At 37.2% G+C, this 14,665-nt stretch overlaps 1 protein-coding gene across 1 annotated transcript in view; it reads right to left on the bottom strand.

Moving 5' to 3' along the window:
• Nucleotides 1–2,543: 2,543 nt before the first annotated feature.
• LOC113533655 (dedicator of cytokinesis protein 3-like) overlaps nt 2,544–14,665 on the bottom strand; it is a 67,404-nt gene continuing 55,282 nt past the window's right edge. Inside the window, exons 38-54 of the mRNA XM_026925932.3 lie at nt 14,433–14,581; nt 13,911–13,997; nt 13,701–13,805; nt 13,454–13,595; nt 13,119–13,285; nt 12,942–13,028; nt 12,570–12,749; nt 11,147–11,230; nt 10,952–11,068; nt 10,768–10,856; nt 9,908–10,022; nt 9,739–9,820; nt 9,467–9,579; nt 8,536–8,620; nt 8,290–8,400; nt 7,678–7,760; nt 2,544–4,635 (exon numbers count right to left, since the gene is read on the bottom strand). Of these exons, the coding sequence (XP_026781733.3) occupies nt 4,039–4,635; nt 7,678–7,760; nt 8,290–8,400; nt 8,536–8,620; nt 9,467–9,579; nt 9,739–9,820; nt 9,908–10,022; nt 10,768–10,856; nt 10,952–11,068; nt 11,147–11,230; nt 12,570–12,749; nt 12,942–13,028; nt 13,119–13,285; nt 13,454–13,595; nt 13,701–13,805; nt 13,911–13,997; nt 14,433–14,581 (2,393 nt within the window). The 3' untranslated portion in view covers nt 2,544–4,038. The remainder of the gene's footprint in view (nt 4,636–7,677; nt 7,761–8,289; nt 8,401–8,535; nt 8,621–9,466; nt 9,580–9,738; nt 9,821–9,907; nt 10,023–10,767; nt 10,857–10,951; nt 11,069–11,146; nt 11,231–12,569; nt 12,750–12,941; nt 13,029–13,118; nt 13,286–13,453; nt 13,596–13,700; nt 13,806–13,910; nt 13,998–14,432; nt 14,582–14,665) is intronic.

Genomic DNA, 14,665 nt, shown 5'->3' with positions numbered 1-14,665 from the left:
CTCAAGCGTTCCGAGAAAATGGCGCCCAGGTTTTGGAAATGATCACAGTAAAATGGATTTGCAAAGCAACAGCAACCACCACCACAACAACCACTACTACAACAACAACAACAACAATAACGACCACAACAATCACAACCACCACCACAACAACCACTACTACAACAACAACAACAACAATAACGACCACAACAATCACAACAACAACCACAACAACAATAACAACAACAACAATGAAAGTGCTGGTTCTAATACAGTTTCTTTAGTAACAGCTCATTCACAGTTAGTTGTATGACGCAGGCGCTCCACATAATCTAATATAATAAATGTTTTTAAGTGTGCTATTTAACAAAGATGAATAATTGCTGATATGGTGAAGGTACAGAGCCATTTATTTAACATTTATGGAAGTCAGTTTTCCACCAGAACAAAGTTTACAGTCTTTCAGGTTTTTTGTTTGTTTGTTTGTTTTGTTTGTTTCTTTTCTTATTAACTTCAAGAGAAAGATGAAAAGAGATGCTGGTGAAGGCAATTGTTATAGCATAAGAGATAATAATAATAATAATAATAATAATAATAATAATAATAATAAACACTGTATTTTAGAAGCTATTTAATGAGGCTGTATAACATTTCTACACAAAATGAAGTGTAACATTTAAAAAAAAGGCATCTTAACAATTATTTACACAATTTAATTATCTGTACTTTTAGTTTTGAATTTTAACAGTTACCTTGCTAAAATATTATTATTATAATAATAAATAATAATAATAATAAATCCAGCTTCAGCCACTTTTACACTATGCAATTTCAGCAGTCCTTTAAGATTTTTATTTGTCACACTGTGTGTGATTCCAATAAAACCTTGGCCAAATTCAATGACACACAATGTGATAACATTACACAATGAAGATCCTCTCACGATAGACCTGTGTTTAAAGAGAATCACTATGTTGTGTTTACATTATCCATCTGGGCTTGTGTAGAAAATGGGCTTTCATAAACAGAAACATTCTTCGAAGTGAGCTTGAGGTGATAAGGATATTTCTTTCAGTCCATTAGCATATTTTGTTTACATTTCGTAATTACAACTTTTGCATAATCCTATGAATATTTCTGACCAACTACAGGCTGCCAAAACACAGACTGAGCTGGTGAGTGCTGGTATAAGTAGGTTCTGAATTGCTAATAATTCTATTAATGCGTTATTATATTATAATGTATAATAATACATCATAAGCAAGATGTTTGTAAGAAAATAACATAACCGTAAGGTAACTAGAAAATCTCAAACCTTTATTGATCGTCTTAGTCAAGTAGGGAAGTTGGAAAATAAATAGCTGGTGAAGATGGTGCACCAGCTTGACCGGTTCAGCCTTCTGGCAGCTGGTAGCTGATCAGACTCAGCTGAATTTTTCAAGTCTTTTTAAGTCTGATTTAGTGAGTACTCATTTCTCCTGCCAGGATGCTGTAATGCATTTTCATGTGCATCTCAATGAGCCTCCAGCAACAGATCAGTTACTGATGTTATTTGTTATTATCCGTGACAGAATAATATTCAGCTTTAGGACCACCACTCATCAGCATGTGGATGTGAAATAAATGTTGTGAACCTAATCAAATCTTGAGTATGTTGTAGTTTTATGGACCAGGGGCCTGATTTACAAATAAGGTTTACATGAAAATGTATAAAACTCTTTAAAAAGTCTTTAATAGGTTATTTACATAATATTCAGCATTGTATCCCTCAAATTGGCTGAATTTACAATTTTGTATTATTTTGCATTGATAATTTGCAAAGACATCCTATAATCATTAGGAATGCATACAGTAAGGAAAAGCAAGAGGATCTGGATAACTTTAAATTAGCCGGTAACGATAATGTTACTAATAGAAAACATAAGTCTGGACAAAGTCCTGGGAATTTAGGTTAAACTGATGGTGGACGGCTGTAGAGTGTGTAATATAATATTCTATGTTGAGCCATTTAGATTTGTTCTTAATGCGCATCATTAACTGATAATGGTTAAAAAATGTACTTTCAATTGATGATACACAAATGTTGCTATTTCTGTATAGTTTGGTGGCTCTATGTTAAAAGAAAAGCTGTGTGTGAGGTTTAAAATGTTCCTATAGAATAATGAGATTAAGGAGAACAGAACATGTTATTTTTATACTACTACTACTACTACTACTAATAATAATAATAATAATAATAGGCACAAAAAAGCCCTCCACCATCATTTTTTTTCCTTTTCATATTGTCCTAATGCTGCACATGTTAACAGCTCTGTGGTACATTTTTGATATTTTAACATACTTTACTGACATAGTGTTTAAGTCCTGTAGTGTTCGCCTTGCCTACCTCCTTGACACCCATTTCACAGATTCATTGCTGCTGTCCAGCTGCTTGTTATCTGGACCAGGTCTGTGAAAAGAACTATGACTGGTTTAACAATTACTTTATTAAATAACTCACCTTTCAACTAACTATTTTAGACACATCTATAAACATATACTAATAAAAAAACAAAGTGAACCAAATTCATAACACTGTTTATTCATGCATTCACGATATGTACAAGAGGGCACATTGAAAAGAGTATAAATGATTTTTTTTCCTTCAGACTTAATATCTCAAGTCTAGAACAAATGAGACAATCACAAGCTATTGTAACTTGCCCAGTATAAATATGAAATTCCAATAATCTTCATATGTCACTTCTGGATTATGTACATGAAACAAAGACACAACAGCTTTGAGAGTGTGTGATTATTCAAAAGCATGTATCGCCAGGCTGTTTTATTATGTATGTACAGTGACTGAATGTACATTGTGATAGTGTGTATTGTACTTTTTTGGTGTGGTTTCCCTGTAGCCACCATGCTCATTAGCATCTAATACTCAAAAACGCACCTGAGCTTCTGTACCTGCATGTTGATTAGTAATAGGGCTGCACTGGAGGGGGATCTTTCCAGTGACCTTGTAAAATAACACAGAATTTGGTATAAAGTCAACTGATTGTGAAAGAAATAAATCAGCAAAAAAAAAAAAAAAAAAAGAAGGTAGTATTTACCATGCTTGTTGAATAAGCCAGACATGTAAGAACTGGTTAAATCCCTCCAGTTCAATCATTATCAGATCGAAAGCTTTCTAGATTACAATTCACTGTAATCAGCAGTCTGTGTGCCACATTATTAGGAGAGGTATTGAGTGCTAGTTGGTATGCTTAAAAATCAATATGACATATTCAAAAGCTTCCTGAACGAAGTTATTTATGAGAGGTCTGTGTGCTTGTGTAGCCAATACAAGGGCGTACACTATTTACAACTACACTAAGTAGTCGGATTCATCCACAAGGAATATGGGAAGGAAAGATTTGTGGTACACACAGCGGATAAGGGAGCATTTGATTAAAAAAACCTGAAAGCTAAGAAATGATTTTTCTTGAGACTACTAGCAAGAGTCCATGGCATATTTTTGTCTGTAGTTAGGACTTCATTTGCTAGACCATGCTATATGTACAGACAGAAATGTTCAGAATTCTCTGAAATATTTAGAATCTACATGGTCTGAGAGAATGATTGCGCAGTCGGACTGGGGTGTGCTGTCGTTTAGAAGCATTGCACTTGAGGAGGAAGGCCTCTTCTTTTCATCACTGTAGAAGACCACACTAAGCAAGGAGACTACAGGGATTGTCTATATTATATCTTCACTATACTCACAAAATATAGATTTTCTTTTAAAATGGTACAAAAACCATGCTCACAGACATTTTTAACACCAGAGTATGATTTGTAAGCATATACTGCAAGCTGAAGCATGGTCTGATGGTCTCTAGAGTCTGCTGTGCAAGGCAAGTCCTGGTCTAGAGGCTGCTGTCATGTAAACTATAAAGAAGAAACATCAACACAAAGCCTCCTATCACCAGGATGACCTGCACATGCAGTTCAGCTTAACACATGGTTGAAGATCGTAGCACTTAGATGAACCGTTCTGTTACCACCACCCTCTGCCACTGGCTTCTTCTGTCTTCATCCTGCGTTCTCCTCTTGCTCCTCTCTGATGCCCTGCTCCCAGGTGGCACGGTGAGGAGGAAATATTCGGCGTGGGAGGGGCACCGGGTGTGGCGCTGCCCCCTCCTCCTCTCTCTGGGCGGGTTTAGGTGGCACAGTTGGAGTTCCGGCTCGGCGTAATGAGCCGTGCAGGTGGTGTTGGTGATACTGCTCCTGTATGGCACTGAAACCCGCCGGGCGCAGATGGCACAGCCGCTGGGGCTCCACTGGCTCGCTGTCTGCGCTGTAGGCTCCATAGTGACCTTGACCATACTGAGCATGCTTGGGGGCTGAGGAGTAAGGCATGTGTTCAGGCACACCGCTGAAGTGCACATGCGGATAGTGAGAGCTCAGGTGATCGTCAGGGCTCCAGTAATGAAGCTGAGCAGTTTCTATAGGATTGTCATGGCGGTTCAGGATGGCATTTTCATTACGGCTCGGTGTTTCGGCATGGCTGTGCACACTCTCGCTTAGGGACGAGACGCCACTGCTGGCGCTACCTGAAAGCGTGGAGTTACTGCCACCCAAAACTGACACAGGGCTGGTGGGAGAGCCTGGGATAGGCTGAAGAGGAGACTGAGTGGATGTGAGGGGAAAAAATAGAAATTATTTTTATTGTAAAAAAGATATGCATAATAAAAATAAAACAGTTGATATTCACAGTGAACAGTTGATATTCAAAATATTCACATACCTCATTTGGTAATAAATGTTATTCTTTAAGATCTATCTATCTATCTATCTATCTATATATATCTGATATATCTATATATCTATATATATATATATATATATATATATATATATATATATATATATAAAACAGTGGATGAGAAAATTATATTTATATAAAACTTCACATGAAAGATGTCTACATAAAATCTTATATTAACATTTAAATAATTATATCAAACAGATTTTTATTTAAAAAAAAAAATCATATTTTAAATCATATCAGTGTAGACTATTATGACATTTTACTCAGAAATATTTTTATTCTCTATATATACAGAGTGTCCCAAAAGTCTCCTTCCATAGGATAAATTAACACTTTTTAGCAAAATGTCTTCCAAAATTTTTCATACTTTATATTATATATATATATATATATATATATATATATATATATATATATATATATATATATATTTCAGACAGCCTTTAAGAATGCCTTTGACAGAAGAAGAACGTACTGAAATTAGCAATTAGAATGTCAATGTACAATACTGGTCACTTTATTTATCAAGTCTCTAAACTCTCAAATACACTAAATGTAGAATGTAAGTGTGCAATTACTATCTCTGGTCACTTACTCAACTACGGTCACTTATTCCATTTCAATCTGTACTCTGTGTTTGTTTATACTAAACCGTTTACGCCAATGCAGAGGGTAATGTGCAATTCTAACACTGGTCACTTTTCAGAATGTTCTGAATGTTCAGTGTGCAATATTATGACTTAGTCACTTGCTGTATCTACTTTATACTGTATACTTGCAGTACATACATACATACTTTTATACTATATGGTATACTCACTTTATAGTCTATTTATTGTCTAATGTTATATATTTGTTTTTATAACACCAGTCAGAAGCAGTGCTCCTAATTTCGTTGTATACAGAGATATACAATGACAATAACGGCTTTCATTCATTCATTCATTCATTCATTCATTCATTCAAATCGTTCTCATGGCTGGATCAGGAAGCTGCCGCAAGGTTGCGATGGACTTTAACAGGAAAAATGGCAAGCACAATACACACGACACTGTTGCCAAACTTATTGACAAATTCAAAAAGGCCGGAAGTGTTGCAGACCAACTGAGAAGTGGACGTCCACGAACATCCACTGATGAAGGCACAACCGATGTGGTGCTGGCGTACATAGTGTCCTATGTAAGGAGACTTTTGGGACACTCTGTACAATATCATTTTAAATCAAACCTCAAATTTGAACATACAAACATGTTCTCTAAAGGCTTTGCACTTTACCCAACAGCGAATAATTAAAACTGCTTAAAAATTTATTTATTCTGATCACCTAAATGAATGCAAATCAGTATGAGCCTACTTCCACTCATGTAGTATTTTATTATCTATAGTGAATGGATGAGTTGTGGCTCTGTAAAATGCCTGGCATTGAGATTCTCTTCATTTAGTCCAAATAATTTTTTATAGCAATTATGGTACTTCTATACATATTGAATGTTTAATTTATGAAGGTTGCTCTGTGTGTCACTTTACTATGAGGATAGTAAAATATACTGTTTCAGTAAACATATGATAATTAAATGTTTTCAGTAAATATACTGTTTTCATTGCCATTGATTGGTTAAATTTGGCCTTTTAAAAATCATATTTTAAACTTCTATGGTTTAAATTTAAATAATTATTTTTTATTCTTATGTATAGAAAACAAAAACCTCCTAATTTCCTAATGGTTTTGACAATGACAATGCTAAAACAAGACAATCTGACAATGCTCAAACACTGTAAGCAAACCATAGGCTTAGTCTAGATTAAAACAGAAATAATAATGTTGTAGCCTGGTAGTTTCCTAGTTATATTTAGCATAGCTAGCTCATGAAGGTTTATACAATCATTGTTTAGGATTGAACACAATATTTAGTATTGAGAGTGACTGTAACTGTTGGGAGTATGTTAGTAAAACTGTATACTTTATTGATCTGTAAACTGACGCTGTGTCCCAAATGCTCATCTTTTCACAGTCAATATGTTCACCGGTGTCTACATAACCAAAGTGTCAACTTGGAGAAGGACTGCTGGTACTAGTTCACCATTTTGGACAGAGCTACTGTATATTCATCTCTCACCTTGTGCTAGCCTATAACGCCTATAAACCACAGATACAGCCTTAGACAAATAGAGACTGATGACAAATTAAAGGAAAAAAACAACTTAAAGTGTTGAGCAGAGAGTGCTGTCTAACGTCAAGCCAAAATCTCCCATAGGTGTTAGCTGGGTTGTGATCTGGTGACTGTGAAGGTCACCAGATAGCATATAATTTACATAATTTTCACACTCATCAAACCATTCAGTGAGTCTTCATGCCCTGTGGATGGGATGGGGTCATTGTCATTCTGTAAGGAACACTCCCATCAGGATAGAAATGTTTCATCATAGGATAAAGGTGAACAGGGGACAAGTGGACTTAAACCATCCCATAACAGCATAACAGAGACACTGCTTTTTCCTTTAATTGTCACCAGTTTGTACTGAAAATGTCTTTTTTGACATCTATGATACTACAAGGCTCTAAAACAGTGACATGAATTCATCAACACATACATTTTCGCTGCTAGGTTTTGTCAACCAGATCACATAAAAGGTAATGCTAACAAAGTTAAATATAACAGTTAAACAACACTGCAATGATGCTGAGTTACAAGTGAGGACTGTCTTAAAGAGTGATACAGTATGTCATATAACCTCTATAAGCATCTGCACACTTGATGAAGAAGTTTTGTATTAAAAAAAAAAAAAAAAGTCCACAGTTTCTTTGAAATGTTTCTTAATCCGTGACTGTATGAAGCAGTCTGGCTCGCTCGGTGTTGAGTGCACACTTCTATAGAAGGGAAGAGTGAAGCCCGGCTTACCTTTCTAAGTGAGCGTGCAGGCAAAGATGGCGGAGCCTCACTCATATGCTGCTGGAATGTGTCAAAGTGCATCAAGAAATGACCTGCATTGAAAAAATCAAGAACAAATTCCGAACTGATTATAACACAAACAAAAAGTCTAAGTAAACAAATAAATACAAACAAAAAATCTTAATGCAATGTTGGTCTATATGCATATAAAAAATAGCTGTTGATGTGTGTACAACAAGAGCGTGGTGCTTTCAATGTGCTAAAATGCTTAAAATGCAGTTTTTAAACCAGACATTTACCTGATGAAATATATATTTGCTTTGATGAAATATTATGTTATGTTATTTTATTTTATGTTATATTACATTATATTATATTGTAGGCAGATAATTTTGCTTCTTTCTAGAAATAAATGCATAAAATAAACAAAATTATAATAGAACAAGAGTAGTTCAAGCTTGAAATGAGTAAAAAATGTCCAGAAATACGTTTAAAGAGCTTATATTTGGTTTGTTGTAATCTTATAATAGGAAATGCTAGATTAATGTGACTATATTCATTTCATATGTCATTTTTTGCAGTATGTGTTTCAGTGGACGGCTGTCTGTGTGTGATCATTACCCTGTGGAAAGGTGCGAGAAGAGCCATGGGGCATTGTAAGTGTACCCGGATTTTGCATGTATGATCCAGCTTCTGCATCTAGAGTCCAGTTGCTGGGGGCTGGGGGAACACCTGGAGGGGCGACACAAACATAACACACACACACAGCAAGTTTAACAGAACAATGCGGATTGTATAAATGTCTCTGAATGTGCAGAAAGGATGTGCACCTTGTGTACACACACACACACACACACACACACACACCTCTGTCAGTGAGGCCTGGGTGGGGATCCGAACATGGTTTGCAGGGGCTGTGCTGTTGGAGCACAGAGCGCTGAAGGTTGTTCATCTACAAATACAAAACCCACACTGAAAACTGTACTGAGGAAAATGTCCTGTTTGCATTTTTTTTTCTACAAAATAAAAAAATAATAATAATAAAATTCCAACAAGAAAGTTTGCTTTTTCTGTCTGTCATGAGCATGAAAAAGCTATTGTAAAAATAGCTGATGTTCAGGTCATAAAAATGCCTGTTTTATTTGTAAATATCATCCCAAAGGTGATTTTAGTCCCTGTCACAGCACCCCTCTCTCTCTCTCGCTCTCTCTCTCTCTTTTTTTAAAATTACAACTGTACCCATTGTTTATATGTGTGGCAGCCTGGGAATCCTTTCACATAGTGAAATTTTGACATTTTCTACTATATATTTCTGACTTATCTGAACTAAAAAAAATGTTTCTCTTTTGCATGTATCTTAACCACTAGTAAAGTTATAGCACTTTAAACTCTGGTTACATCCAGAGGTGAAAAAGGAGAAAATTGCATTTAAAGATTCCATTCCAAATGCAACACAGGAGCATCATAAACTTTTTGAGAATCAGTATCTGATCACAAACACAACTGATTAGGTTTCTGTTATGGCATGTAGCTATCCAATACACTTAGCTAGCAATGTTTAGCTAAGTCTTTAGGCAGACGGCGTGTTTTTACTACAGCGTTTGCTAAACTGGCCACATATTGTTGAAGTGTTGATAAGAGATATCAGGTATTTTAAAACACCATTTAAAATGTCAATATCTTAACTATTGAATAGAACAGAAAGGTTAAAAATGAATTCTGGCCTAAGACATGAAGAAGCAAGATGCTATATACAGCGAGATCTTTATCAGATGAGGGAGTTTCAGGTCTTTAGTACCTGTCCGTTTTCATTGTTGCCATAAAAAATAGCGTTAGGTCTCTCTCTGTGAGGAGGAAGCAACATCAGCAGCTCACGGGAATTCTTATTCTTATCGGACAGAGAGGGAGATCCTGAGTGAGACAGCGAGAATGCGACAGAATTAAGGAGAGACGATGAAAAGAAAGAATGGTAGTATGAGCCGAGGTTCATCAAACATCACTAGAGCATTTTAGGAAAATCTCTACGAAGCACTTGTAATTTGTGTTCATTATACAATATTGTTATTTTACCTCTTGCACTAGAAGGGGCGGAGTTTATCATCTGTGAGGAAGAGGAGCGAATGGAGCTGAGGCTTGAGGATGAGGGGCTTGGCTGAAGAGAAATGAGCAAAGTTTCAGACAAACTCTACATCTGTTTACGAATATAATAAAGCTAATCGTGTGAAATGAGAACGCTCACCTGCATGAGAGGGGAATCATCTTGTTGGTCCATCAGCCCATCTGTCAAAATCATCAAAGGCCCACCCTCATTGGTGGAGGGGTGTGATGTGGGGAGACGAAGAGAGCCCAAGGGACTGAAAGGGTTAAAAATGCAAAAGAGAGAGAACAAGAAACACAGGTAAAAAGACAGTTCATATATAAATCATCTATAATTAGCAAAGTCATATAACCATTGGGCCTCATTTATCAAGCTGGATATGAACAAATTTTTTGTACATCATTTGCAGAAGCTTTTACCCAAGCAATGTGGTATTCATGAAAATCCAGCTAGTTTGGAAAAAACAACAACTCGTGTCTTTTCATATTAATGATTAAAGAAAGCAACCCAAAACAATTCCATATATTACGACAAATAAGACTAACCATTTAAAACAGGACAAAAGAAAAAGTGTCCTAAAAAAGAAGGGAGAATAAGTGTGTGTCTTTTATAGGTGACGAGCTGCAATGGCTGAGCTGGCGTTACTGGAAGATTTAGTGCACTCTGTCCTTAGAAGGCACTCTTTTGCTCTTTATTCATCATTTTGCCACTTTCAGCTTTAGGAGCTTTACCTTTTATGGATTTTTGTGGGCATTAGCAAATGTAAATCAGCTGTGCTGTCAATGTGCGTATCAACATACGCACATATGCAATTATTTGTTCAGTTTGGACTGAAAATATTTACATACAACTTTACTAAATGATTGCTGAATGAGGCCCAATATTTCAATATATTGTAATATTTTATATATATAATATATTACAACCCTTCAGTGATGTGTATTTTGTGTGCATGTTAAGTATTCCACACAGGATACCTTTGAAATATCTGGAAGTCTCACCTGTGTCTATGAATTATTCGGTTACTTTCAGGACTTGGTGGGAGGATCCTCATACCTGAAGGACAGAACCTGTCAAGCGCAGCAACACCCTGTTGGGAAAAAATGCAAACACATGCATTACTCAAAGCGGATTCAATTTCTACACAGATAACATAGTCAACTGAAAAGCAGCATAAATACTCACATGAGACAAACCACTCCTCATCACGTGGAATTGATCCACCAACTTTTTGTGAAGGGGACGCATTTCTGGATGCACCAGCTTCTCATGCACAGCCAAGCCAACTCCCAGAACGTGAACCTTTGAAAATAAAACGAATTTGTAAATTTTACAGAATCTTTTGTCTAGAAATGAATGTGATTTGTATGTGGGGCTAACCTGTTCCTGCATCAGTTCCTTCAGCTGGTTGATTCTTTCCATTTCTTCTGGGTGACTGCTGATGTAGTCTTTATCAAAAAATGCCTTTAAGAGTGTGAGAGACAAAAAGAGGGAAAGAAATACAATGTTTAGTATTATTATTAACCATTATAGCATTTTATACCCCAGTGCTCTTGAATTCTTGATTCTGATTGATCAGAAGGTGTTGAATAATTAATATAACAGCAGCTCTGACAGTTACAGTTTATATATATGTTAATGTGCTCATTCTAGTTCATTGTCATTTTCATAGTAACAGCTCATTCACGGGGACTTGTATGGAAGATGTTCCTCATAATCTCAGCCTAAGCCTTTGTAACAGTCAGAACTGAAGCTGTTACCTTAAAGTTTTCTGCCATGAGAAAGCCTATGGTCAGAGGACTTTGTGCTTTGTGGTTTCTCTGTAACAAGCTGTAACACATTTCACAGAGGCTGCACAACATTCAGTGGAACTATAAACTGACATGTAGTATGACATGTTGTTCTGTAATAAACATAAAATTATAATGATTGGCAAACTATTGGGGTATAAGAGGAATGAAACAATTGCATGCTGTTATAGGAGAATAATATTTGTGGTATATCCTGCAGATTTAGTATTATAAGAATTCTATGTACAGTATATTCACAGTACGGTATTCAAGTTCAGGCCACAAGACAACATTCTAACTCTATAAAAGTGGTTATCACTGATGTGTTGAAAAGCTACACTATATGGCCAAACGTTTGTGGACACCTGACTTTCACACCCATATGTGGGTCTTCCTCAAACTGTTGCTACAAAGTTGAGATCGCACAATTGTATGGGATGTCTTTGTGTGCTGTAGCATTACAATTTCCCTTTACTGGAACCGAGGCCCAAACATGATCCATCATGACAATGCTCCTGTGCACAAGTGAGGTCCATGAAGACATGGTTGACCAAGGTTGGAGTGGAAGAACTCCAGTGGCCTGCACAGAGCCCTGACTCCAACCCCACTGAACACCTTAGTGATGAATTCAAACACTGACTACATGGCAGGCCTTCTCACCCAACATCAGTGCCTAATGTCACTAATGCTCTTGTGGCTGAATGGGCAAATCCCCACAGCCACGCTCCAAAATCTAGTGGAAAGCCTTCCAGAAGAGTGGAGCAAAGAGGGACTAAATCTGGAATGGGATATGCAAAAATCATATATGGGTGTGATGGTCAGGTGTCCCCAAACGTTTGGCCATATAGTGTATTTTAGCACCAAAAAAAAGGCTTGCTGGTATTAAAATAACCAGGCACTTAAAGCTCTTTTCTCTATAACACACGCAAAAAAAAAATAAAATAAGTGTGAAGTTTGTGCTTAAATAGGCTCTTTGTTAGCTTCTATAATAGTTCTGGGAGTATGAGAGGCACCTCCTGATAGCGCGCTATCCCTCCATTCACGGCTGCATCGATCGTGCCATTCAGAGACATGCTGAGCAGATTGACGTTGCTGTGGTGATGCCGCTGCTGATACTGGCTGATCAGAGAACGCAGCTCCTGGTTCTTATTCTCCACAACATATATGGCGTTCTCCAGGGGACTAACCTCCACCTGAAATACATGCACACACACAGACACACAAACACAAACCCACATTTGAGCAATGATTTTTAGGGTGTATTATTACACAGATTTAATTTTACAGGCTGATTAATATTCACTGCTGTTGAATACAATGTTAATAACTAAAATATTGTTGAAACTGTGTAATATATTGCTGACAGTAATAATTTCTTCACTCACCACCTCCCTTCTCTCCACCTCAAACCAGCGTGAAATACCCGGCAAGGGACGGCACAAAACCAGAGTGGTTCTCTCTATCCACAAGCTCTGCAGTTCACACACAGCACTGTTTATTAGCCCAGGTTGTTTCCATAATTTGAAATGAAATTAACTATTTAATACATTTTATATATTCACCCTGAACTCATTTTCTCTGTCTTTGGGCCCTTTGTGTAAGGGCCGATCGTAGTAGAAGCGTGAGACGTTGTTAATGCGGTAGAAGCTCTTGATTCGTTCAGGCACCCTGTCCATCATCGGGCCGTCAGAGAGCTCTGACACTGGCGTTACAGCGTAAATCTGAAGATCTAAATGTGTAATAAAACACTAGTACATGAAAGAAGCCTCTGTCCATTTAATATAAAAATTAAATATGCACTTATTACTAACATGAAACTTATCTACACACATACAGTACTGAGGGCCACATGACCACCTTTTTAACCAATAAAGGACTCTTAGACTGAGTACAGTACATTGTGCATCACTCTGTTGAATGCTGTCGTCTGGTTGGTTGGGGTGTTGGAGAACAAGAGCTTGTGGGAACTCAGTGAGCATCCTCTGCTGAAAGTCCTCTAGGCGCTCGTAGTCATAGCCTCGACACACAAACTCCTTATTCTAACACACACACACAGACAGATACACATACAAATGTATAGTTAACTTTAACTTAAATTTGGACATTTACATTTTTAAATGATTCAACCTCAGAAATGAACTCACACGCAAGAAAAAGGGAAACTTGCGTCCATAAAAGCCCATTCTAAAGAACTCGGGTTCCAGGCGCTGCTGCTCGATGATGTTGTCGTAAAAACTGGCCTCCATTTTCTGAAACAGGAAAGTGTACACTGAGAAAATGCACATAACAACACACACAGTTCTGTCCAGTATGCTGGGATAGCACATGCTGTCTGTGTAGACTCACACACTCACCCGGATCCAGCTCAGGCTGTGGTAGTCATATAACATCTCATATTGAAGGGCCAGTTCCCTGCACAGAGAAATCCCATACTCCCAACACTACACACACACACACACACACACATAAATAAAGTATAGCTATGAGAATGAGTAGACCAAAATTGCCATTTTCTTGGGATCTGTTAGGTGTAGGATTTGGTACAGCTTAAATGGGAATGTATTTTACTTTATAGTTATAATTAGTCTATTCTCTGCACATCATCACTAGAAACTCAAAAGCAAGCACATGGACAGACTGATGGTAAAACTGTAAATAGCCAGAAAATGGGCTTTGAGTTCCTGAACATGACCACGGAATATCAACAATGTCTGCTGATATTAAGTAGGTGTCAGATGTGTTGAGTGAAAAGCAAGTAGATCAAAAGACTTTTGATTGAAATCAACAAAAGATCAATTAGGTGGAGCGACAGTGTGCGTGCTTGTGTGTGTGTGTGTGTGTGTGTGTGTGTGTGTGTGTGTGTGTGTGTAACATGCCTTGCCCTTGTTGAAGTAGTGCAGTATCTTTCTGCTGAGGGCCTCTTTGCGCTGCCACTGACTCTGAGCAGGGTACTGTAGGAGGTCCCGGAGGGGCTGCTCACACCACTGCAGCAGCTCCCAATACAACAGCAACGTGAAAGCAGCCTCTGTGGATCACACACACGCAAGCATATAAACTATATGCGGACAAATTTTAAAAAAAAATAAAAAAAACTTTGATGGTTTAACAA

Source organism: Pangasianodon hypophthalmus, chromosome 8, assembly GCF_027358585.1.
Source record: "Pangasianodon hypophthalmus isolate fPanHyp1 chromosome 8, fPanHyp1.pri, whole genome shotgun sequence".
Lineage (NCBI taxonomy): Eukaryota > Metazoa > Chordata > Actinopteri > Siluriformes > Pangasiidae > Pangasianodon > Pangasianodon hypophthalmus.
This window is presented reverse-complemented; position numbering and strand designations above follow the sequence as displayed.